General features: G+C 35.3%; 1 protein-coding gene across 1 annotated transcript in view; it reads left to right on the plus strand.

Annotated features, from left to right (window-relative positions):
* LOC306850645 (ryanodine receptor 3) overlaps positions 1-27,359 on the plus strand; it is a 174,514-nt gene that overhangs the window by 100,495 nt on the left and 46,660 nt on the right. The window contains 21 exon segments of the mRNA XM_079386378.1: positions 316-485; positions 2,628-2,848; positions 3,147-3,237; positions 5,652-5,792; positions 6,292-6,455; positions 7,649-7,727; positions 9,595-9,684; positions 10,585-10,731; positions 10,907-10,969; positions 12,329-12,404; positions 12,485-12,611; positions 16,971-17,086; positions 17,174-17,241; positions 18,261-18,382; positions 18,617-18,666; positions 18,748-18,808; positions 20,042-20,280; positions 21,624-21,705; positions 22,684-22,814; positions 23,509-23,823; positions 24,729-24,969. Of these exon segments, the coding sequence (XP_079242504.1) occupies positions 316-485; positions 2,628-2,848; positions 3,147-3,237; positions 5,652-5,792; positions 6,292-6,455; positions 7,649-7,727; positions 9,595-9,684; positions 10,585-10,731; positions 10,907-10,969; positions 12,329-12,404; positions 12,485-12,611; positions 16,971-17,086; positions 17,174-17,241; positions 18,261-18,382; positions 18,617-18,666; positions 18,748-18,808; positions 20,042-20,280; positions 21,624-21,705; positions 22,684-22,814; positions 23,509-23,823; positions 24,729-24,969 (2,794 nt within the window).

Below are 27,359 nucleotides of genomic sequence, written 5' to 3' on the forward strand. Positions count from 1 at the left end.
AAGTAAAAAAAAAATATATATATATTTTATCTTTCACATTTTAAGTTTAACTTGATGCACTAAAATAGCTAAAACTAAAACATTTATAAAGACTATATATAAAAAATGATTAATACTCCATAAAAATTACAAAATAACTAAATTACTAAAACTTGAATATTGAAGCAAAAAATAAAATATACAAATAAAATCTAATCCAGAATAATAACAGCCTATAATAGTGTCTCAATACTAAAATAACTGTTGCATGTGGCTGTTTGATGGCGTGTGTGAGCGATTTGAACAGGACTGAAGTGTGTGTGATCTGTCCGTCAGACGGCAGCGTGACGGAGCCTGACGTGTCGGCCAGTTTCTGTCCGGACCACAAGGCCCCCATGGTGCTGTTCCTGGAGCGTGTGTATGGCATCGAGGACCAGAGCTTCCTGCTGCATCTGTTAGAGGTGGGATTCCTGCTGGACCTGAGAGCCGCCGCCTCACTGGACACGGTCAGTGCTTCACGCTTCGCCCAAAGGGGCTGTGAGATGATCAAAAACTGCTTATCTTTTGTTTTGTTTTTGCCTTTAAGTTAAACAATGATTCATTCTTCATTGTATCGTTTGCAGGGAAGAGAAGTTATTCATCGCAGTGCATGATAATTAGATTGTTTTTCTCTGAGGTGAGGTTTTTGTAGAATTTAATTTACAGTGTTGATCTGATTACCGTGAAAACAGTGTCACCCGCTGCTGCTTCAGCCGTCATATGGTATTATCCTAATAAAAGTGAGTTCAACAAGCTGACAGTCGATCCATTTCTTTGTTAGAAACTTTTAAATGACAAAGTATAATTGTTGTCATTATAAATATGAATTTTTCCATGGCCGTGGAGGAGAATCAGAGATTATGGGTCACATTCAGCGAGTCACAAACTCAGTGTATTTTTATATTTATGTCAACTAATGACAAGCAACATCTAATCCCTAGGAGCTTGTGAACAGTTTTATAGCATGGTTTAATGTACTAAGACTGTGATGCTAAAAGACGTGCAGGTGAGCCAGAATAATAACGCGACATGTTTAAACAAAGCGTTTTCCTCCCTTTAGAAAACTGTAATGTAGAAAGCACTTATGGATTAAGAGTGATATTTAATGTTCATATTTTGGGCTCATCTGTTTTTCTGCACATATTATGATTTATTAGGAAGGTGTGTGCAGTATGTGGTCTTTTATTATCACTGTGTGCATTAAGAGGAAAAGGCATAACGTAAATAAACGCGTTGCGTTCACATTGAGCTGCGTATCTACACATAGTATGCTTTACAATTTTGTCTTTATCACTGTCTTTAAGCATTTTAGAAGCTACATTAGATCACAAAAAGAAGTTATTTCAAACACTCAACTCGTTATAATGTTCTCTTTTGTTGGAAACCAGGTTTAGAAAGTCTTATCCATTGTAAGGTAAGATGCTCGACGTGTTGCCTTCTTCAAATATAAGCAGGGAAGCGTTTCCTCATCTCAGCACGTGAAATCACAGGCACACAGCCAATTCTGACGGAAATAAAACAGGAAAATTTAAATGCAAAACCAAAAAACGCAATTCACAAGCACATATTGAACCATAGATATCTTACCAAACGGTTCAATATTACATTGAGAACTCTAGTGAGAACTGCGGATTCAGCTTAAATACACAACACATAGTCTGGCTTAATTGGACCGCTAACAAGTGTGTTTGAGTGTGTGTGTGTGTCAGCATTTGCTCTGTAAAGATCATGTTTGAGCTCAAACACACTAATGCTGTCTGTTTAAGGGATCACTGACTGATCCTCCTAAATTAGCCGTGCACACTGGGAAACGTTCTACACGATCGCTGCCATGCCCTGAATCTGATTCACGGTTTATGGCAGTAAAAGTCACATTTTGAGTGACTTTTTCTTACAAACAAAACAAAACAACTTAATGGATAAGAATTGAATGGATAAGAATTGGCTGTGTGCCTGTGATTTCACGTGCTGAGATGAGGAAACGCTTCCCTGCTTATATTTGAAGAAGGCAACACGTCGAGCATCTTACCTTATAATGGATAAGACTTTCTAAACCTGTTTTCCAACAAAAGAGAACATTATAACGAGTTGAGTGTTTGAAATAACTTCTTTTTGTGATCTGATATGCCCTCTAGAAGCTTGCGTTCTTCAAGTGAACGACGCATTATTGTTCATCCCAAAGACGCACAAAAACACTTTCACAGACTTTCTCATGAACTGTTCCCATCTGGTGGAATGACCTGCCCAACTCAATCAGAGCAGCTGAATCCTTACCCATCTTCAAGAAACTGCTAAAAACTCATCTGTTCCATCTTTATCTGTCCCAGAGAGTCAAGCATTTAAAAAATTGCTTTGTATTTGATACAAAATAACAAATCAAGTCTCATTTACTTTAAAGAAAGATGCACAAACAAAACGTTAGACAGTCAGTGTTGTGCTTGTTTGTGGTTGGTGGTGAATGTGATTCTCTACAGCTGTGTGAACTGACTTCAAACATGCACTAAAAATGACCAAAACTGATTCAAACACTTCAGATGTGATTAATCATTTACAATATGAGTCGTTTTGATTCATATGAATCATCTCTGTGGTGTTGTGTTCGTTCCCAGGAGGCTTTGCGTACCACAGAAACGGCTCTGGCTATGAACAGGTACATCGGTTCGGCCGTGCTGCCTCTGCTGACCCGCTGCGCTCCTCACTTCTCCGGGACAGAGCATCACGCCGCTCTCATCGACTCCACGCTCTACACCATCTACCGCCTGTCCAAGGGCTGCTCGCTCACCAAAGCCCAGCGAGACGCCATCGAGGAGTGTCTGTTGGCCATCTGCAAGTAAGAACAGCTGCTCATTATCATACAGTAACGAGCTCTGATCAACTGCACTTGAATGAACTTAAGGCCCCTTCACAACAAAGAGGATCACTTCTTATCATACACTTTTAATAATCGTTCACACCTCAACTATATCAATAACCACACAGAGGAATTATATCATTGGAATCACTTTCAAAATGTTTTTTTCTATTATAGATTTTATCATTATTGCCATAGTTATCATTATAGTTATCACAATAGTCATCGCTGTAATTATCGGTACAGTCGCTATGAACTCGTTTTGTGTTGTGTTAAGGTACCTCAGGCCCTCCATGCTCCAGCATCTGCTGCGTCGGCTGGTGTTTGACGTACCGTTGTTGTCTGAATACTGTAAGATGCCTCTGAAGGTAAACAACGCTCACACTCCTCAGACTACGTGACAGAGATTGTGTTCATATACTCTGACAGAAGAAGAGTTTTCTTCACTGCATCACAGCTTTTTCCTTCCATTATTCTGTAGCTTGACTCCGCCCCTTCAGTTTGAGCCACTCCCACATTCACCATGTCATTCTGGACTCTGACTCCACCCCTTTCCTTAACCACGCCCTCTCTCATCAGCAGTGGGTGTTTTTATGCATCGCTGCTCTTGTTTAGGGCTCTTTTGCTGCAGATGTTAATCATCTGACTCATCTAGTGTCCATTAATGACTCGTTAATGTAGTATGTCTCGTTGCTCATCATGAAAACATGCACTGTCGTGTAATTCATATTTAAATAGTATTTAAATAGAGGATGTTTCTGTGAAGATCATTAGTTGATGCCACACAGGTATGGAATCACTTTCAGATTTTTTTTGTTTTTTTTTATCATTATTGTTATAGTTATCATTATACTTCCCGTTATAGTTATTTCTATTGTTGTCATAGGTATTGCAATAATCATCGCTGTAATTATTGGTATAGTCATCGTTATAGTTATTGTTACAGTTATTGCTATATTTATTATTAAAGTTATCACAATAGTCATCGCTGTAATTATCAGTATGGTTATTGTTACAGTTATTGCTATAGTTATCATTATAGTTATCACAATATTCATCACTGTAATTATCAGTATGGTTATTGTTACAGTTATTGCTATAGTCATCACAATATTCATCGCTGTATTTATCGGTATGGTTATTGTTACAGTTATTGCTATAGTTATCTTAATAGATAACGCTATATCATCGCTGCAATTATCGGTATGGTTATTGTTACAGTTATTGCTATAGTTATCACAATATTCATCGCTGTAATTATCGGTATGGTTATTGTTACAGTTATTGCTATAGTTATCTTAATAGATAACGCTATAGTCATCGCTGCAATTATCGGTATGGTTATTGTTACAGTTATTGCTATAGTTATCTTAATAGATAATGCTATAGTCATCGCTGCAATTATCGGTATGGTTATTGTTACAGTTATTGCTATAGTTATCTTAATAGATAATGCTATAGTCATCGCTGCAATTATCGGTATGGTTATTGTTACAGTTATTGCTATAGTTATCTTAATAGATAATGCTATAGTCATCGCTGCAATTATCGGTATGGTTATTGTTACAGTTATTGCTATAGTTATCTTAATAGATAATGCTATAGTCATCGCTGTAATTATCGGTATGGTTATTGTTACAGTTATTGCTATAGTTATCTTAATAGATAATGCTATAGTCATCGCTGCAATTATCGGTATGGTTATTGTTACAGTTATTGCTATAGTTATTATAGTTATCACAATATTCATCGCTGTAATTATCGGTATGGTTATTGTTACAGTTATTGCTATAGTTATCTTAATAGATAACGCTATAGTCATCGCTGCAATTATCGGTATGGTTATTGTTACAGTTATTGCTATAGTTATCTTAATAGATAATGCTATAGTCATCGCTGCAATTATCGGTATGGTTATTGTTACAGTTATTGCTATAGTTATTATAGTTATCACAATATTCATCGCTGTAATTATCGGTATGGTTATTGTTACAGTTATTGCTATAGTTATCTTAATAGATAACGCTATAGTCATCGCTGCAATTATCGGTATGGTTATTGTTACAGTTATTGCTATAGTTATCTTAATAGATAATGCTATAGTCATCGCTGCAATTATCGGTATGGTTATTGTTACAGTTATTGCTGTAGTTATCTTAATAGATAACGCTATATTCATCGCTGTAATTATCGGTATGGTTATTGTTACAGTTATTACTATAGTTATCTTAATAGATAACGCTATAGTCATCGCTGCAATTATCGGTATGGTTATTGTTACAGTTATTGCTGTAGTTATCTTAATAGATAACGCTATAGTCATCGCTGTAATTATCGGTATGGTTATTGTTACAGTTATTGCTGTAGTTATCTTAATAGATAATGCTATAGTCATCGCTGTAATTATCGGTATGGTTATTGTTACAGTTATTGCTATAGTCATCACAATAGTCATCACTGTAATTATTGGTATGGTTATTATTACAGTTGTTGCTATAGTTTATAGATAACTATACCGATAACATAACAATATGTTATCGGTATAGTTATTTCTGTAGTCATCATTATAGTCATCATAACAGCTGCAGATGTTCATCATCTGACTCATCTAGTGTCCATTAATAACTCGTTAATGTAGTTTGTCTCCTTGCTCATCATGAAAACATGCACTGTCGTGTAATTCATATTTAAATAGAGGATGTTTCTGTGAAGCTCGTTAGTTGATGACACACAGATCAAGTGTTTTTAACACTCACTGAATGCCACATGATGTGTTTCGCAGCTGTTGACGAATCATTATGAGCAGAACTGGAAGTATTACTGTCTGCCATCCGGATGGGGGAGTTATGGTCAGGCGTCTGAGGAGGAGCTGCTTCTCACCAAGAAGATCTTCTGGGGAATCTTTGACTCTCTTTCTCAGAAGGTGAAGAGATTTTATTCAAATTTATACCTCATGAAATATTTCACATTGAGAAATAACTATAAAAATGTTTATTCATTATAAAAATATTTCCATGACCTTTTCAGTTTTTCATGATTTATTGGATAATATTTTTTTTCTCAATTTGTAGCCGATATAATATTTTAGACTGGAATTACTAGAAAGAACTAGTTTCCTGAGCAGCAAATCAGCATATTAGAATGATTTCTGAAGGATCATGTGACACTGAAGACTGGAGTAATGATGCTGACAATTCAGCTTTGATCACAGAAATAAATTACATTTTAACAGATATTCACATAGAAAACAGTTATTTTAGATTATAAAAATATTTCACTATTTCTACTGTATTTTTGATCAAATTAATGCAGCCTTGGTGAGCAGAAAAGACTTCTTTCACAAACATTAACAAATCTTACCGACCCCAAGCTTTTGAGCACTGATCTTCCGTCTTTGACTCTCTGAATGATTGTGAATGCAGAAGTACGAGCAGGATCTGTTTAAGATGGCCATGCCGTGTCTGAGCGCCATCGCCGGAGCTCTACCTCCGGACTACATCGACTCTACGCTCAGCACCACGCTGGAGAAACAGGTGTCTGTCGACACGCAGGGAAACTTCGACCCCAGACCCATAAACACAGCCAAGTACGTCTCAAAACTCATTTTGATCCAGGGCTGGGCAGTAATCCATATCATAATGAGATTGTGATTACATTTATGTTTATAGCTCTGGATATTTTATAGATTCTATATATAATGTCACAGAGCCAGGATATTTTTTCATCCATGATTTAATTTAAACAGTTCTGTTGTGCTGCGTCTTATTCAACAAAAAATATAAATGCAGTATTTTGTAGTAAATTGTTATAGTTCCATTTAATTTACATTTTAAAAGATTGATTAAATTGTTCAATATTTTGGTTAAATTAATTTCATTAGACTCTATTTTGATGATGAATTCGCATTAAATCTAGTGTTGGGTAAGTTACTCTAAAAAAGTAATTCATTACTAGTTTAATTAACATCTTAAACAGTGTAATTAGATTACTCTCTATAAAAAGCATTGCTTTACTTATTACTAATTAAGTCGAGCAATACAAGGAAAGACATGAAATTAATTCTTTCAAATAAATAATATAAAACTGCATAAATTATTCTTGAACTGACCAAATTATTTAAAGGGGTGAAGGTTACATTAAAAATATAAATTTTAACGTTTTGATGTTAAATCCAACATTGTTTTGTTTTATAGTCTCTACAGTGTTTAATGCAGTTACATCAGAAGTAACTAATTAAATTGCAGAAAAATTAAGAGTAATCCATTACTTTACTTTTTCAAGGGAAAAATTATTAAATTACAGTTATTAATTGCTTAGTAATGCATTACACCCAACACTGATTAAATCATCAAGCACACAACCCAGAAAAGAAATTAAGTGGAAAACAGAATTTAGGGGAAAATAAAAATGCATTTAATGTGACCCAAAATTAAAAGTAGTTTATATTATAGTTATATATCACAACTGTACGTTAATATAATTATTATTACCTTTTTTTCTCTGTCTCTCTCTCTCATCTATTGAAAGGCTGTGGAAAATGTTTGCACTACATGTTTATTCATATACTGTATCTGTCTTTAGTTTTGGTATTTACTTTTTGTTGTTGTTACTATTGATGTTTGTTTGTTTTTCTGTACTGTCACATATTAATAATATTAATATCGTATGATGATATGTTTGGCCATATTGCCCAGCCCTAATCTGATGTATGGACTGAAACACGTCTCGTGTGTGTCAGTCTGAGATGAACTGATTGCCGTTCTGGTTTTCCTCTCGCAGCATCTGCCTGCCGGAGAAGCTGGAGTGCATCGCAAACAAATACGCTGAACATTCCCATGAGAAATGGGCTGCTGAGAAGGTGAGAGAAATGAACCCACATCAGCTGCTGGACTCAACAGCGAAAGAATCATTAAATACTAGTGATGACAAGCGATTAATTGTGATTAATCGCATTCAAAATAAAAGTTTACATAATAGATGTGTGTGTACTGTGTATATTTATTATGTATATATAAATGCACACATGCATACATGTTATTAAGAAAAATATGCTATGTTCATATATTAAATGTGACCCTGCAGCACAAAAGCAGTCATAAGTAGCTCAGGTATATTTGTAGCAATAGCCAACAATACATAGTACGGGCTCAAAATTATCAATTTATCTTTTATGGCAAAAATCATTAGGATATTAAGATCATGTTCCATGAAGATATTTTGTAAATTTCCTACCGTGAATATATCAAAACTTCATTTTTTATTAGTAATATAGATTGCTAAGAACTTCATTTGAACAACTTTAAAGACGATTTTCTCAGTATTTTGAATTTTTTTGCACCCTCAGATTCCAGATTTTCAAATAGTTGTATCTCAGACAAATATTGTCCTATCATAACAAACCATACATCAATGGAAAGCTTATTTATTCAGCTTTCAGAAAATCTAAATTTCCAAAAATGTAACCTTATGACTGGTTTTGTGGTCCAGGGTCACATATAGGGCTGGGTATCGTTCAAAACAATTTGATATCGGTACCGATACTGATACCTTGAGTTCGATACCGGTTGCTGAACGATACTTTTTTCGATACCAATTTTATGAAATCAGTTTTAACAAGATTACATTATCTCAAAAAACTTTGGTTTTATTTTTTCAGCTTGTTGACATTTATACAGAATCAAAGCCTCATCTCCTGAGCCACTGCACAAAGGAACAAAATATATCCAACATAATAAATCAGTGCAAATAATTTTAATAAAGTTCAAATAGGCTAAGTTCATAGTTAGGCTATGTTTACACTAGTGCGTGTTCTTTTTAAAACGCATAGCTCAGACAGAATGTATTTCACCCCCTGGCTGTTAATGCATGGTTTTTTCTTCTGGAGCATCAGTGAGTGTTTGAATCTTCTGTAATAGCTGCATATGAGTCCCTCGGTTGTCCTCAGTGTGGAAAGATGGATCTCAAAATCATACAGTCATTGTTGGAAAGGGATCAAATACACAAAAATGCTGGAAAACCAAAGAATTTGTGGGACCTGAAGGATTTTTCTGAAGAACAGCAGACAGTTTAACTGTTCAGGACAAACAAGGGACTCATGAACAACTATCACTAAACAACAAAAACACAGCTTTAGATCGTTCAGGTAACAACACAGCATTAAGAATCAAGGGGATGTAAACTTTTGAACGGGATAATTTTTATAAATTCAACTATTATTTTCTCTTGTGGACTATACGTAAACATCTTTTATGTGAAATCTTATTCAGGTCAGTACTAAATAAACAATTACATGCATTTTGTATGATCCCTCTTATTTCAAATAATGAACATTTTGCAGATTCGGAAAGGTGTATGTAAAGTTTTGACTTCAACTGTAGATAATATAAATTATATGAATATAAATATATACCTGTAAATGCATGTAAATAGTTTCAAAATATATACTGTATGTGTGTGCATTTATATATACATAATAAATATACACAGTACATATTATGTAAACAAAAACTTTTATTTTGGATGCAAATATACACAGTACATATTATGTAAACAAAAACTTTTATTTTGGATGCAAATAATTCCGATTAATCGTTTGACAGCACTAATACACGAGACTGTCACCATGAAGAGTGGCTTCAGAGGACACACTAAACTGATCAAACATTCGCTGTCAGCTGGGTAAATGTGTAACGGAAGTGAGATAGATGTTCCTCATCTGTATTCAGGTGCTTCTGGGCTGGAAACACGGAGAAAACATCGATGAGAAAGCCAAAACTCACCCGATGCTAAGATCCTACAAATCCCTGACGGAAAAGGTACAAAACAGCAGAATCTCTAGAATCATGCGATGTGTAACTTCATATGGGGCAAAAATTGAGGTAGTATCTTCATATAAATATCTCGGAATCTGGCTTGATAGGTCCTTAGACGTTTACCATCCACATAAACTAATCTCCAGAAGAAAGTTCAATCTAGACTTAGTTTTTTGTATCGAAATAGATCTGTGTTTACTACGTCAGCCAAGAAATATCTTGTTGAAACTGCTGTTTTGCCCTTATTTGATTATGATAATGTGGTATTTGTTTTGGAGCAATTAGATGTATTGGATTTTTTCGCGATTTAATCATTTGACGGCACTAATATTAATATGTGACCCTGGTGTCTTCAAGTGTCAGTTTTTTGACATTGAGATGTATACATCATCTGAAATCTGAATAAATAATCTTTACATTGATGTATGGTTTGTTATGATAGGACAATATTTGTCTGAGATACAACTATTTGAAAATCTGGAATCTGAGGGAGCAAAAAAATCTAAATATTGAGAAAATCTCCTTTAAAGTTGTTCAAATGAAGTTCTTAGCAATGCATATTACTAATCAAAAATTAAGTTTTGATATATTTACGGAAGGAAATTTACAAAATATCTTTATGGAACATGATTTTAATATCCTAATGATTTTTGTCATAAAAGAGAAATGTATAATTTTGATCCATACAATGTATTGTTGGTTATTGCTACAGATATACCTGTGTTACTGATGACTGCTTTTGTGCTGCAGGGTCACATATGTGTTTTTATGTTTCTCAGCAGATATTAATTCTCCTGCCAGGCTGTTAGTGAAAATAAGAACTTGTTCTTAATTAACATGCCTGGTTCAATAAAGGTTAAATGAATAATGTTTGGGTCTCAGCGTGAGTGTTTGCGTCCGCAGGAGAAGGAGGCGTATCGCTGGATGGTGCGCGAGTCGTTGAAGAGCATGCTAGCGATGGGCTGGAGCATCGATCGCACCAGAGAAGGAGAGAGCATGTTTCAGCAGAGAGAGATGGAGAAGCTACACCGCGTCTCACAGGCCTCTCAGGTGCTTATTGTCATCTCTGTGTAATGACTTTGTTTGGTTACTGTGTAAATGCAGTGATTTAATCATTTTATTTTAGTCCAGCAGCCTTGAATAAGATCCTAAACAGTGAGGTCAGTCTATAAACACAGAAGACGTTCACAGATGTGACGCAGTGTTTGTTATTGTGTGTTTTCAGGGGAACGGCTTCAGTCCAAACCCGCTGGACATGAGCAGCGTCCTTCTGTCCAGAGAACTGCAGGTGATGTATAGCAAAGTCCGTTAACATTAATTTATGCATTAGCTAATGTTATGAGGCAATGATTCTTATCTGGACAAACTTTTGAAGACTTTACAAATTTTATTTCACAAGAACATTTAAAGAAACTTATATAGAATCTTGTCTTTTTTGTCTAAGTTGAATTTTGCAAAATGTTGGTTTTTATTATATTGTTGAATATTTAATCTGTATCTGGCATGTGAAGCGGATATGGTAATAAATATAACCTGTATTACCTAGTAATGAATCAATAAATCAAAGCAATACATTGCAATAAAGTTTAGCCATCTTTATTAATACTAGTTAATAAAAAACTATTAATAATTATAACTAATGATACAAGATAAAACTTTTGATTTAAAAAAATGCATTAATTAATGTTGAAATTAAAAAGGTCTTATTTGTTAATTATTAGTTTGTGCATTAATCATTAGTTTGTGCATTACCTAACTATGAGCAATATATTTTTGCTTAATTTATTAATCTTTAATTAATGCATGAATTAATGTTGAAATGAAAAAGGTTGTATTTGTTAACCTTAATTCATGCAATACATAATTTTAAACAATATATTTTGTACAGCATTTATTAATCTGTAAATCTCATTTAATAAAAAGGAATAAACAATTGTAACCAAATTTACCCGATGCCACTTTTAAATTAAAAAGGCATTAATAAATGAGATAATGAAATTGAAATTTATATATATTTAATTTATGCATTAACTAATAATGAGCAGTATATTTTTTACAGCATTTATTAATGTTTGTTATTGTTAATAACAAATAATAAATAATTGTAACTGATGCTACCAGATTAATCTTTTGATTTAAAAAATGCATTAATAAATTAATATAAGGTTTTATTTGTTGATATCAATTTATGCATCACCTAATAATGAACAATATATTTTACAGCATTTATTAATCTTCGTTAATTAATAAAAAAATAATAAACAATTGTAACTAATGCTAACAGATTTTTAAATATATATTTTTAAATGCAGTAATAAATATTGAAATTAGTAAAGTTGTATGTGTTAACGTTAATTTATATTATTTTTATTTTTATAGCATTTATAGCTTTGTTAATATTTTGAAAAATTATAAACATTTAACTAATGTTACCAGATACAAGCTTTGATTTGAAAAATGCATTCATGTTGAAATTAACATTTCAACAGCTGTATTGTTAACAAAAAATAATGTTAACATGTTTTGTGTTTGTAGGTTTATGAATCATTTCATACATTGATTATTGTCTCAATAAGGCATGATATTTAGTGTGTATTCTGGCCTTTTTATGGCAATTTGGAGTCTTTTTTTGTCTTCTGTGCTCCAGTCGATGGTTGAGGCCGTGGCTGAGAACTATCACAACATCTGGGCCAAGAAGAAGAAGAGTGATCTGGGCAGCAGAGGTTTGTTTCTCTGGTCTCGAGCTCTCCTTGAGTGTGTTGTGAGGATCACGTGTGTCGTGATGTGTTGTATGTTCTCTCAGCTGCAGGAGGAGCTCATCCGCTGCTGGTGCCTTACGACACGCTCACGGCCAAAGAGAAGACCAAAGACCGCGAGCGAGCGCAAGATCTCTTCCGCTTCCTGCAGATCAACGGATACGCCATCAGCAGGTGTGTGTGCTTTCACACGCATGAGTCTAAATCCCTCTTCACACCAAGAACGATAACTATAAAGATAACTATTAGAGATGCACCGATACCACTTTTTCAGAATAGATCCGATACCAAAAATTCTAGTTATCGGCCGATACCGATACCGATACCAGCACTCAGGGCTGGACTGGGACATAAATTCAGGCCAGGAAATCTCACACTCATCCAGGCCATCCCATACACCCACAACAAACATTTTTAAATATCTTGAAAAAATACTTTAATGTCGTTAAAGCGTCAGCAGATTTTTTCTTTTTAATAGGCTACATTTGGCCAAAATCTATAAAAGACGATGCTGTATTGGCTATGATTAAGCGCAGCGAGTTAAGATACCAGATTTTCTGTGTTGTTTTTTTTCTTTTTTCTTTTTTTTGAGTAAAGAAAACACTGTACAGTTAATATTATTATAGGCAAATAATTTTTAAAATAACGTTATTAACCGGTTTCGGAACGATAATAATACACAAGGAACGCAGGAACAGAAATGTTAAAATATCGATTCTGCTCGGAGTGAACCGATTGAATTTTTTTTTTCGTTTTCAAGCCCTGGGTAAAAGTATAGTAACCATGTTTTTTTGGTGGATTGATTACCATTTGTATAACCAGAGTTTTACCACAGATACCATGGTGAAACTATATAGTGTAGCAAAACCATTGTTTGTTGTTACCATGGTTTAACTATAGTAACCATGGTTTTTGGTTTTATTTTTATTAAAAACCACGGTTAATTTTCATAAGAGTTGTGTTGTCTGCTTTAGTTCCCTCTTAACCTATTATAAAACGATATGAATACGTGTCTGCTAAATTCACAATAGTAATTATGTCCTTTTGGTAATTTTGCAGTAACATTTGCTAGCAGTTTAATGCTTAACTAAGTAAACAAAGACAAAACTACAATAGTCTGTTTATAGATGTAACTGACCTGCACTTGAAGTCCTGAACAGGACAGTTTTGCCTCTCTGCTCCACCTGGGCACTTACTTCCACTCCATTCTCAAGTCTTGCATCCTTTTGGCAAGGCAAAGCGCGTTGCCAGTCAACACTAACTGATTCATGATTTATTACAGTTTTATTATTGAATGGCGAATTTGGAAATAATCACTTTAGTACATTCGGCAGGCAACAAAACAACAACTATTATTTTTAGGTTTCACTTTATTTTAATGGTCCCTTTAACACAGCTTCAGCAGATTTTTGAGTTTTCTCAACTTGTTGTTTTAAGTTTATACAACAAAAGTTGAGAAAACTCAAAAATCTCCTACAAAACTAAGCTGAGAAAACTCAAAAATCTGCTGAAGCTGGTTGTCTTAAACTTTTAAGTTTGCTCAACTTTAGTTTTTTTTTTACAGTGTATAATGTGTGTTGGGACACCATCACAATAAAGAGTTAGCAGATGATCAGACAGTCTATTAATACTCTAATGAGAGTTAGTTGACATGTAGATGCAAAGTTACTTATTGTCAACAGAATGCTCAAAAGGGACCATCAAAATAAAGTGTTACCAATTATTATACCAGTGTGTTGACCTGATCATCACTGTTTTGTGTGTTAAACACAATCTACTAAAGATAGGCAACTTCATTTTAAAGAAAAATAACAAATGAAAAAAAATATAATCATAATCTATAACAAAAATACTATTTTAAACTAGGTTAGTTAATTTATTAATTAATTAATTAATCCCACCTAACATTAAAGTTTTTAAATATACTTTTATATTGCAATAATTTCACATTCAAATTAATGTATGAACAACATAAAGATATTTTTAATATTTGTTTAATGGCATCTTTTTTATGACTGAAGGCCAGTATCACTGATATCAATTAATACTGATTTCCCTATAAAAATGTTTCCCCCCTAATATTTAACCATTGACTATAGCTATTCAACTTTACATTATAATTAAAAGCTATCAATTTTAACATTTATTAGACTTTAAAAATAACTTCTAATTGAAGTGAACTTAAACAATCTTCACATAAACCCATAAATGTCATATTTATCTACCTGTGCCCCTCAGCAGAAATATACAGAAATTGAATAAAGTTATCAAACACTAAAATCTAAACTAAATACAGATGAATACTTAAAACTATAAAGTTATTGATTTCCTCTTTTTTTCTTTTATTCTTGATGAACAGACATCACAGCAGCTGGTTATTAGGTTGTTTTGGCTTCTATTTCTTTAAGAGCTGTCGCTGCTGAACGTGACGTGGATCTGACACGCATCGTATTTTCTCTCAACTCTCTTTCCTTTTCTGACCCATTTCAGTCTCTTCTAATGAGCTGACGAGGTGAATCGGGCGTGTTAGATGAGGGAGACAGTGCTGGGCTGCTCCAGGACAGTTTGAAAACCATTTCAGACACATGTTCTTAATGTAACTCATATATAACGTATTACATGCACGCACAGTTTTATGGCAGCTTTAATCGCCTTTTTGCTAACTTCATGACTTAACTGATCACGACAATGCATGCTCTTAGTTTCACGACTTGATATGAAATGATACAGGCTATGTGCGCGCCGGCACCTTTGTCCGTGTATTGAAGAGCATGCGCTGCGAGTACAGTACCGTTTCCGTGCTCGTTTGAGTCGTGCCTGATGCTGAAGTGAAGTTGAAGTGCGTCTGAAACGTCTCCTGTTTGATGTGCTCGTAAAGGCGTTCTGCAACTGAATAAATGCACTTCTTGTCAAGAAAAAAGAGACAGAATTAGCAGTTATGAGTGGGGTGGCCAACCCTGCGTTAACGGCATTAAATAATTAAAAAAATTAATCACCTGTGTTAACGCGCTATTTTTTACAGCACTAATTTATATAAATATATACTATAAAATTAAAAGATGTCTGAATAGTACAGTAATGAAGGCAGCAACACAGGACAGAACAAGAAAGACTATTAATAATCTTTCATTGTGCAAAAGTATTTATAATATGAAAGGCTCCAATACAGAGCGACGTAAAGCGCTTATACACAGAATGATGCGCTTGAAGCAACACAGAGTCACAGAGCACAGGCATAGAGAAGCTCAAAGCACAAAGAGAAGAGATACTGATGCATAGTGTATTAAATCTGTGCGATAGTTTGAGCCTTTTCTTTTAACAGTTTTAAACTTCAGTTACTGTGCGCTCTTGAAGAGCGTTTTATCATCTTGACTGTCGTATCCGGACATGACACGCAGTTTGAATGCTGAATAGAGGATGAAAGACAACTGAAGAGTTTACGTGAACTTGACTTAAATATTCATCTGTACCTCACACTGAACAATGGACGGCTTCAGAACACTTGGAATATAGTGCACAAAAACTTGGTGGTGCTTTATAATGTTTTTGTGGCTTTCGTGGGGGTTTACAATAACAATAGTATACGCACAATATCAGATTTGGATTGTCCTCATCTGACCGATACCCAGTCAGACAGAAAATGCCAGTATCGGGGCCGATACCGATATTGAGTATCGGATCGGAGCATCTCTAATAACTATAAAGATTTACATTACATTTAGTCATTTAGCAGACACTTTTATCCACCGCGACTTACAAATGAGGACAATGGAAGCAATCAAAATCAACAAAAGAGGAATGATGTGCAAGTGCTATAACAAGTCTGTTAGCTTAACGCAGTACACTAGCAAGGTTTTTTTAAATTATATAATAAATAAAAAGAAAACCGATAGAATAGAAAAAGAATAGAGCAAGCGAGTGTTAGAGGCCTTGTTTGTTGTTAATTGTATAATAAATAAAAAGAAAACAAATAGATAGAATACAAAAAGAATAGAGAAGCTAGTGTTTTTTAAAAGAAAACAAGCAGTTAGTAAATGAATAGAGTGTAAGTCTAAAAGTGGCCAGGTTTTTTTGAAGAATAGAATTAGAATGAAGAGTGCTAGAGTTAGAGGGTCAAATAAAGATGGAAGAGATGTGTTTAAAAGCACATACACACACACACACATATATCTATCTATATATATATGTGTATGTATGTGTGTGTGTGTGTGTGTGATATAGTTCTAAAAATCTTTCTCAATATTAAAGAATAGCAGAGACCACACCACAGCTATAACAAAGGCACAGAGAAACAATATCGTTGGAATCACTTTCAGAACGATTCTTTTCCAGCTGATGAACGATACAAATATTGACACCCAGTCAGAATCCATCCTGCCGTAACGAGCTGGAGAATTTCAAGCGGCAGACGAGTGTGCTCTTAGAATAAACAGACGATATTGTCCGCTGATGTGGATGCTAATATCGTTATCTTTATAGTTATGGTTGTTGGTGTGAACAGGGCTTAACCCCGCGGCCGCTGCTGTGTTTCAGGGGTCTGAAGGACATGGAGCAGGACTCGTCCTCGATGGAGAAACGCTTCGCCTTCCGCTTCCTGAAGAAGCTGCTGAAGTACGTGGACTCTGCGCAAGAGTTCATCGCTCATCTTGGTTAGTGAAAGCATTTCTCGCGGGGGACAGAGACGCTCGTTCTGTCACAGATTCATGAATTAACCTTCACACTCTCACTCATTTCAGAGGCGATGGCGAGCAGCGGAAAGAACGACAGATCGCCGCATGAACAGGAAATCAAGTTCTTTGCTAAGGTTTGAGAATGATCTCTACATACTGAATGTTTATGAGATACAGATGTAATGTAAATTTAATTACAAACACACACACATACACTTATTTATTTATTATTTTAAGGTATACATTTATATATTTCATATAATTTTAAATGTATTTAATTTAATATAATTTATTTAAATTTAATGATATTACATTTTATGCTTTTATATTATATTATACATTGAACAACTTAATTATATTAATTTTATAGTTATACAAGTTATTATTATATTAATATTATTAGTTTTTAAACTGAATTATATTATATATGATCTTACATTTTTATATATATTAATACTGTCAATCGATTAAATAAAAAGTAATCGCATGTTTTTTCTGAAATTTCCACCTAACATTAACATTTTTAAATATACTTTTATATTGCAATAATTTCATATTTAATCTTCAAATTAATGTAGGATGGTATATTTTTTAATATTTGTTTAAAGGCATCTTTATTTAAGACCTAAAGGCCAGTATCACTGATACCATACTACTGATGCCTCGATAAGATTGCTCTTTTTTTCCTAATATTTAACCATTGACTATAGCCATTCAACTTTACAGTATAATTGAGAGCTATCAATTTTAATATTTATTCTTTCAGAGACATGTTCTTAAATGTGACTCATATATAAAATATAATACATGCACGCACAGTTTTAAGGCAGCTTTAATCGCCTTCATGACTTAACGGACCACGACATTGCATGCACGTCGTTTCTTTCTCGCTTTGATATGACATGATAAAGGCTACAGCGTGCGCCGGTGCTGTTGCGTGCGATTGAAGAGCGCTCGCCGAGTACAGTACCGCTTTCCACGCTCGCTTGAGTCGCCTGGCGCTGAAGTGAAGCTTCATATTTACGTATATATTTAAATATACGTATTTGTACATTTTATTTAAAGTTGAATTATTATTAATTAAAAATAATAATTATATATATAAAAACCATACTGAGTTTAATTTCCTGTTCACCTGTTGTACTTCCTGTAGGTGCTCCTCCCCCTCATAGACCAGTACTTTAAAAACCACTCGCTCTACTTCCTGTCGTCGGCCACTAAGAACCTGAGCAGCAGCGGATACGCGTCGAACAAAGAGAAGGAGATGGTCACCAGGTGATGAGCGGCTCATATAATTATAGAAATATGGATCTCATAGTCAGAAACATGTTGATTTACCTCTTCGCTCGTGACACCTGATTTATGAATCGGCTCACAGCGCATGCTGGTTTATCTGGTTTATGATTGATGTTTTTGTAGCTGCTTCTTCTCTCCTCACCTGTCTAAGCTCGCGTTTCTCCCTTCCTCCCGCTGTCTCCTCACTTCCTGCTGCCTTCTGCTGGTCTGTAGTCTGTTCTGTAAGCTGGCCGCTCTGGTTAGACACAGGATCTCTCTGTTTGGTAAGATCACCGCGTCTGTCTGATGGTCTCTGATGCTCATCGAGTCGCTGGTTCTCAGTGGTTTCTGCTGTGTGTTTACAGGAATTGACTCCACCACTATGGTCAGCTGTCTGCACATCCTCGCACACACTTTGGACACCAGGTACGACCTCACTTCCTGTCAGTATCTTCAGTACCCTCATAATGCCTTCACAATCTGTAGACTATTTTCACATTCCGGAAAGAATCTTTATTTAATAAAACAGTGATGACTTAATATTATTCTACCAAAATCATGCTGCATCTCATTGAGTGAATGGGAAAAAAGTTTTGAATGTTACTCTGTTATTACCGCATTTATCCCTTATTAATTAAAAAACTGAGAAATTCTATGAATTGTCAAATTACACATGAACCAGACCCAAAAAACTGATGCAAAATATATATATATATTTTTTTATATTGATGAGAAATTTTATTTTTATATATCATTGTTTGAAATTCATAAGAACATATAATCTGAGAATTATCACGATAGCTCAGAAACGGTCCTCAGAATTTTTTTTCAAAAGCCTAAATATTAGTGCTGTCAAACGATTAATCGTGAGTAATCGCATCCAAAATACATTTTTGTTTACATAATACGTAATATGTACTGTGTATATTTATTATGTATATATAAATACACACACATACAGCATATATTTTGAAAATATATACATGTATTTACATGTACTGTATATATTTATATGAATATAACTTATATTTTATATAAATTTATTTAATATATAAACATAACACATTTTTCTTAAATATATACATGCATGTGTTTGTATTTATATATGCATAATAAATATACACAGTACACACACATATGTAAACAAACTTTTATTTTGGATGTGATTTAGTCATTTGACCGCGCTACTAAATATTACTCTAAAAGTTTCATACACAATAAATAAATTTTATTTGCATAAGCATTCACTTTCAGATGAAAAGGGATACATTTTTCATGCTACAATGGTTCATCAATGGATGACACATTTTTTGGCATATAGATGACTAAAGTTTTTTAACACTAATATAACTCCACAGATAATTTTTCAGAAAGTATTTTTGACACTATTGGCGCTCCATACACATCCGGGTCAAAATGACCCGAACACAAATATGTCTTATATCTCTTTATAATAATTGTAAAAATCTGAAAAAAAAAAATTGTTTATTTTGAGGGTCTTAAATCATTTGCAAAGTTTCGTTCCCTCACTAAAAGCAATGCAGTTTTTAGAATTTTTTTATGCATCTCTTCCTGCGGGTTAATTAATGCGATGAAGCAGATCAGACGTCCGCTGTGGTGTGTGACTGAGATGATGCTGAAGGACGGTTTCTCTCTCAGGACCGTGATGAAGTCCGGATCGGAGCTGGTCAAAGCCGGTCTGAGGACGTTCTTTGAGAACGCGGCTGAAGATCTGGAGAAGACCCTGGAGAACCTGAAACTGGGGAAGTTCACACACTCACGCAGTCAGATGAAGGGCGTCTCGCAGAACATCAACTACACCACCGTGGCTCTGCTGCCCATCCTCACCGCTCTGTTCGAGCACATCACCGAACACCAGTTCGGATCCGACCTGCTCCGTGAGTCAGACAACACAAAAACAGCACACATTTAATGTCAGCGTGTATATTTGTGTTTGTATGTCTATATTGTGAACTAAATAGACCTGTTTTTCTCTGAAAAGCACCTATAGTGATATTGTGATAAATAGATATAACTTGCTTGGGGAATGTTATATGTAGACAACATTTTATTTGGAAGTGTAAAACACCCAAATACAACTTTCTAAAGAAGAAGAAAAAAAATGAGTCTATGAGTATATATGAGTCAACATTTCAGTTTGAATACACAGTAATACAATTGTTGCTTGTGTTTTCCTAATTCTGGCAAATTCAATCAAATTGGGACACAATAATGTGTCTTTGACCTTCATTATGTATGTTTTGATTATACTGTGTTGTAAATAAAATACAAATAATTTAAAAGCCCCATTTCTTCAGTCTCCTCACACTGTGTTACCTGCCTCAGTCACAGTCACACTGATGGGCCATTATCAGTCTTTAGCGGAGGGCCCGTTGTCTCTCAGGTGAAAGTCACTTAATATTCAAGGCTATTACCACTCCCTCACATATTGGCTTTCGATCACAAAACATGTCTTTAACAATTTAAATCAATATATTGTTTTCTGTGAATGAGTAAGCTGAATGATTTTCACATAATTGTGAAGTAAATATTCTAGCCTAGAAGACTGATTACTCAAAAGTCTTATTCAGGACGATTTAGTGTGGCTTTTATGGCCTTATTTCAGCTACATTTTTCCCCCAAAACTTACTAACCACGCATAATATTTTTTTTCTAAAAATTGCAAACATGTACATCCATCTTGGTCACATATTATTGTAGCACAGTTTGTGCTGAATACAAAAATATACATGTTGGTCAATAGTATGTTATAAGTAGCTGAAATAAGCACAAATATCAGGGCATGTCAACACATCTCAAGGGCCCCAAAATCACCTCAGACCCCAGAGGATTAAATTAGCTCGACTGAAACTTCAAGTTCTCCTGTTTATAATGATATATGACACTTGGATAGAATGCGGGTGGTGATGGCGCAGTGGATAAGACACATGCCTTTGGTGTGAGAGACCCGGGTTCGAATCCACTGTGAGACACCAATGTGTCCCTGAGCAAGACACTTACCCCTAGTTGCTCCAGAGGCGTGCGACCTCTGACATATATAGCAATTGTAAGTCGCTTTGGATAAAAGCGTCAGCTAAATGAATAAATGTAAATGTAGAATAGTTTTGAAAAAAAATAAAGAAAAGTACAGGCGTGTCAGGTGCCCCAAACATGTTCTAGGTGTTTAAGGGTTAAACAATATGAACTATATAATGCTTTATGTTTGGTGGTGTTTTGTCAGTGGATGATGTGCAGGTGTCGTGTTATCGAATCCTGACCAGTTTATACTCGCTGGGGACGGGGAAGAACATCTATGTGGAGAGGTGAGCGCACAGGAGCACTGATTCAATGGGGGCAACACGTTTGACACGCTCTTACACAAGTGTGTGTGTGTGTGTGTGAGAGAGAGAGAGAGAGTGTGTGTGTGTGTGTGTGAGAGAGAGAGATAGTGTGTGTCTCTGTGTGTGTGTGAGAGAGAGAGAGAGAGAGAGAGTGTGTCTCTGTGTGTGTGTGAGTGTGAGAGAGAGAATGTCTGTGTGTGTGTGTGTGTGTTTGTGTGTGTTATCATACGTCTGTGTGTGTGTGTGTGTGTGAGAGAGAGTGTGTGTCTCTGTGTGGGTGTGAGTGTGAGAGAGAGAGAGAGAGAGTGTGTCTGTGTGTGTGTGAGTGTGAGAGAGAGAATGTCTGTGTGTGTGTGTGTTTGTGTGTGTTATCATACGTCTGTGTGTGTGTGTGTGTGTGTGTGTGAGAGAGAGTGTGTGTCTCTGTGTGGGTGTGAGAGAGAGAGAGAGAGTGTGTGTCTCTGTGTGTGTGTGAGTGTGTGTGTCTCTGTGTGTGTGTGAGAGAGAGAGAGAGAGTGTGTGTCTCTGTGTGTGTGTGTGTGTGAGAGAGAGAGAGAGAGTGTGTGTCTGTGTGTGTGTGAGTGTGTGTGAGGGAGAGAGTGTCTGTGTGTGCGTGTGTGTGTGTGTGTGTGTGTGTGTGTGCATGTTTATGTGGTTTATGAGGACACAAATGTGTATAATGACATGGGTATGACAGAGGTATTACAATATGAAGGTGGTTTATGAGGACACTGCCTATGTCCCCGTAATTCAAAAGGCTTAAAAAACATACTAAATGGTGTTTTTTTGAAAATCTAAAAATGCACAAAGTCTCCTGTGAGGGCTAAGTTTAGGTGTAGGGTTGGTGTAGGGCAATAGCACACACAGTTTGTTCAGTATAAAAACCATTACGCCTATGGAGAGTCCCCATAAACCACAAAAACCAACGTGTGTGTGTGTGTGTGTGTGTGTGTGTCTCAGGCAGCTGCCAGCGCTGGGTGAGTGTTTAGCGACTCTAGCCGGTGCGATGCCCGTGGCGTTTCTGGAGCCGAAGCTCAACACACACAACCCCTGCTCCGTCTTCAACACCAAGACGTCTCGAGAACGAGTCCGTGAGTAACACACTCCTCTGACGGTCTGCACTCACTAGGGTTCACTCAATGACAACAATGTATTTACAACAATATATAATATTGTATCATTTCTATTGATTACAATCACAGTCAAATATATTTTCTCCAAATGTCTCATTGTAATGCAAAATAAAATCTTATTATCATTCAGTTTCATGTTAGTTGTATTGATATACTATTATAGTTTGCCGTAAATATTTAGAATGTTTTTGTTTTTTTTCATTTCAAAGTTTTAGTAATTTTTGTTGTGTTTTTTGTAATGGTATTACTTTTTTTTTTTTTTTAAACATGCGTCTATATAGTTTTTATTAAAGTTTAGTTTGTATTTGTAATTTTAGTTATTTTAGTACTTCAACTTTAAATTATTAATTTAATAAATTAAAATATTAAATACATTTTCTTTTTTTTCTTTTTTTATCAGTTAATGTTATTTTAGTTAACATTAATCTTGATTAGAGATCTTGATTTCTTTAATATTAACATAAATTAAATGCAACACAGCAAATACTTTTAAATGTACAAAGTAGAAATGTTTATTTTGCATTACAATAATGTGCATTTATAGGGAACATTTGCTTAATTGTCATCATAATCTGAATGGTCTTAAACTGTATGAATTATGTTGGATATTGTGTGGATAGTGTGTGTTTGAGTGGTTTGTGTGTGTGTTCAGTCGTAGGGCTGCCGGAGTCGGTGGAGGAGGTGTGTCCTGAAATGCCTCGTTTGGATGGTCTGATGAAGGACATTAACGATATGGCCGAGTCGGGCGCTCGTTACACGGAGATGCCGCATGTCATCGAGGTGGTGCTGCCCATGCTGTGTAATTACCTGTCGTACTGGTGGGAGCGAGGACCGGAGAACCGGCCCGCATCCGTCTGCAGCACCACCGTCACCTCCGAACACCTCAGCCTCATCCTCGGGAACATCCTCAAGATCCTCAACAGCAACCTGGGCATCGACGAGGCCTCCTGGATGAAGCGCATCGCAGGTGATCCATCAATCTCCCATAATGCATCAGCAGCTCCGTCACAAACTTAAACTTATTTTATTTCAGCCAGTTGCCAACATTTCTCAATTTGAAGTACTAAAATAATTAAAACCTAAACTGAAAAAACTAAACAAAGTACTGTATAGACATTGAAAAAAAAATGGCAAAAAAACCCCACAACAAAAGTACTAAAACTTAAAAATTAAAATGGAAATATTTTTAATAAATTCAAAATATTAATAAAAACTAGAATAGTATCTCAAAATAAGTAATGAATTCAAAAAATCATTACATTTAATTAAATAGAACTTATATAAGACATGTTTTAAAAATATTTCTGTCATGACAACTGTGTTCTATTAGTTTTGAATTCATTTTTATTTTTAAATGTTTCAGAAAGATAACATTATTATTTAATAAAAAATGCATTGACATTTAAAAAAATTAAATAAAATATTAAAAATGACAAAGTACTAAAGTTTTTAAATGAAAATGGAAAATTAAAAAAAAAAATCAAAATATTATAATAGTCTCTCTAAATAACATTGTCATGAACTCAAAAATCATTTATTACATTATTATTTAATAAAAACTATATAAACATACTTAAAAATAAAAGTACTAGAACTTTAACAAAAATGATTACATTATTTCTTTAGTCATCTAATGCATTACAGACATTCAGACATGGCATACTACGTAAAACACTATTTTTGATCAAACTAATCCTGTTCATGAATACTAAATAATTTCTCTGCGTCCTGATATGCCTGCTTCTGCTATATAGTAGATGAAAACCTGTGTGTGAAATAAAGCTGCATGACTGCTGTTAATTCATACTACACACACACACACACATGCATGAACAGGGCTGTAGTGTGACGTGTGTGTGTGTGTGTGTGTAGTGTACGCTCAGCCCATCATCAGTAAGGCGCGCGCTGATCTGCTGAAGACGCACTTCTTGCCGACGCTGGAGAAGCTGAAGAAGAAGACGGTGAAAGTGGTGATGGAGGAGGAGCTTCTGAAAGCTGACGGTAAAGGAGACACCCAGGAGGCGGAGCTTCTGATCCTGGATGAGTTTGCAGTGCTGTGCAGAGATCTGTACGCCTTCTACCCCATGCTCATCCGCTACGTGGACAACAACAGGTGACCAGAGCCAGTGCATAATCACTCATATCATGACATCAAGACTTTTGTTTCATTTTATACATACATGCATATATATATATATATATATATATATATATATATATATATATATATATATATATATATATATATATATATATATACACTGAACAAAATTATAAGTGCAACACTTTTGTTTTTGCCCCCATTAAATATCTAAGACTTTTTCTATGGACACAAAAGGCCTATTTCTCTCAAATATTGTTCACAAATCTGTCTAAATCTGTGTTAGTGAGCACTTCTCCTTTGCCGAGATAATCCATCCACCTCACAGGTGTGGCATATCAAGATGCTGATTAGACAGCATGATTATTGCACAGGTGTGCCTTAGGCTGGCCACAATAAAAGGCCACTCTAAAATGTGCAGTTTTACTGTATTGGGGGGTCCGGGGGGGTCTGAAAACCAGTCAGTGTCTGGTGTGACCATTTTCCTCACGTAGTGCAACACCTCTCCTTTGCATAGAGTTGATCAGGTTGTCCTCTCCTCTTCAATGGCTGTGTGAAGTTGCTGGATATTGGCAGGAACTAGAACACTGTAACGTAATAAAAAAATAATATTAATATGTAATTTAAAGAAATAGTTTAATTTAGCTCAAAGGGAATCATTTATGATTTTATAGGGATTTGAACAGAATCAGTGTTACGGCGATTCACTGAACGAGCCATATAACAAACTCTGCACTGGATATTAAAATCTGTAATATAGTGAAAACACTATTTAATAGCACAGTAACAAGATCGGCAGATTAAGACATTAACTTGTGCGCACAAGATACTTCTCTTTTCAATATAAATCAGATTTTATTTATATAAACCTAAGACATAAACTAATCTAACACATGAACACAAGCATTCACACATTCACATGTTGCTGAAAGAGAGAAAGTGATGAAAGGATGAGTTTAAGAGAATGGAAATGTGAAATCCCAAGTTTACAGCAATATGTTCAATTGCATAGACCTGAACAACCATCAATCACTTATTTAACCCTCGCTTTGAGTTTCTCAATGAAGCTAAAATTTATATTAACTGCACCGATTCAGTTAGAACCTGGAGGTACTTGTTTGCTTTGCTAAGGGAATCCCTTTTGTCTCGTCCTTGCAGAAAGGGGGTTCCCCGAAGTGTCTGATTGGTTGAGAGTTCAGTAGTCTTTGAAGTGAGGTCTTGGGCATTGGCTGAGGATGCGGAGTTGGTCTGGTTGAAGTTTGAAGCGAGTGCAGTCGGAGCTGAACTTTTCAGCAAACTTGCATTAGAACACGAAACTCCACGGAAAGAAAATAAACTAAAGTAAAAGAATAAGAATAAAAGGATGTAACAAGACTAGGTGGTTTTCTTCTAATTGTGGTTGCAGCTGGCACGCTCAAAGAGCAGCGTTAAAACGCAGTGGCAAAAGAGAAGAAAAGGACAGAGAAGAGAGCGTTTGATGGTGTCCTGAGTTTTTAAACTCGGCTTTCAGACCGTCCCATCTGGACGTCTTGACCGATTAGATGGGCTATTATCTTAGCTAGGGGTGTTCCTTCCATCATAAATCAGCATGTTATCAGTCACATGGTCTGCATTTTACACACTCTTGCAAAGTATAATTTTGGATGTGATTTTCTATAACCAGAATATGATACATTTGGCAAAGAGTTGATTGGAAGAAACATTTAAAGCATGAATTTTCAAACTCATGCATACCAAACATGAATATTACCCTTTAAGGCATAAGCTATTCAATACTTATTAAAAGCAAGAAATACACAATGAGTGATTAAAACAAGGATAGTCAAATGTGTGGGTTACATACATAATATGCAGTTATGCATAGAAATGATTAGTTTCATTAAAAATTGAAAATGAAAGTCTTTTAAGATGATTTTAGGTGCATATGGAAGCAGACAGTCATTGTGAACCAAGGAATGTCAGTCGGGTTCTTTGTCTTCTATGTGTGGGGGAAGACCTGCCCAAGAGAGTCTGTAGCTCGTGATTTTCTATCACAGGTTTACATGTGACCATCAGTCTTGAATACTTGCAACACATTTGAAAGTCTCCTTCCTGAATTGGAATTATCAATAAGTGTTCTTTTGTCTCAAGGTTGTAAGATGTTCTGTGACGGAGGCTTGCTGGTTAGTTTGCTTGCTTCAGACTAGTTGGAGCTAGGAATCTGATTTACGACATCCTGTTTCCTTGGGCCTCTCTGAATTCCAGCTCCTCAGGTTTCAATGTTCTGATGCATCTTAAATTTGTCTGATTCAGTCTCTGATATTCTACAATACGCTGTCGTATACGCCGATCCAGAGCATCCCAAACATGCTCAATGGGTGACATGTCCGGTGAGTATGCTGGTCATGCAAGAACTGGGATGT

Source organism: Barbus barbus, assembly GCF_936440315.1.
Source record: "Barbus barbus genome assembly, chromosome: 30".
Taxonomy (NCBI): Eukaryota; Metazoa; Chordata; class Actinopteri; order Cypriniformes; family Cyprinidae; genus Barbus; species Barbus barbus.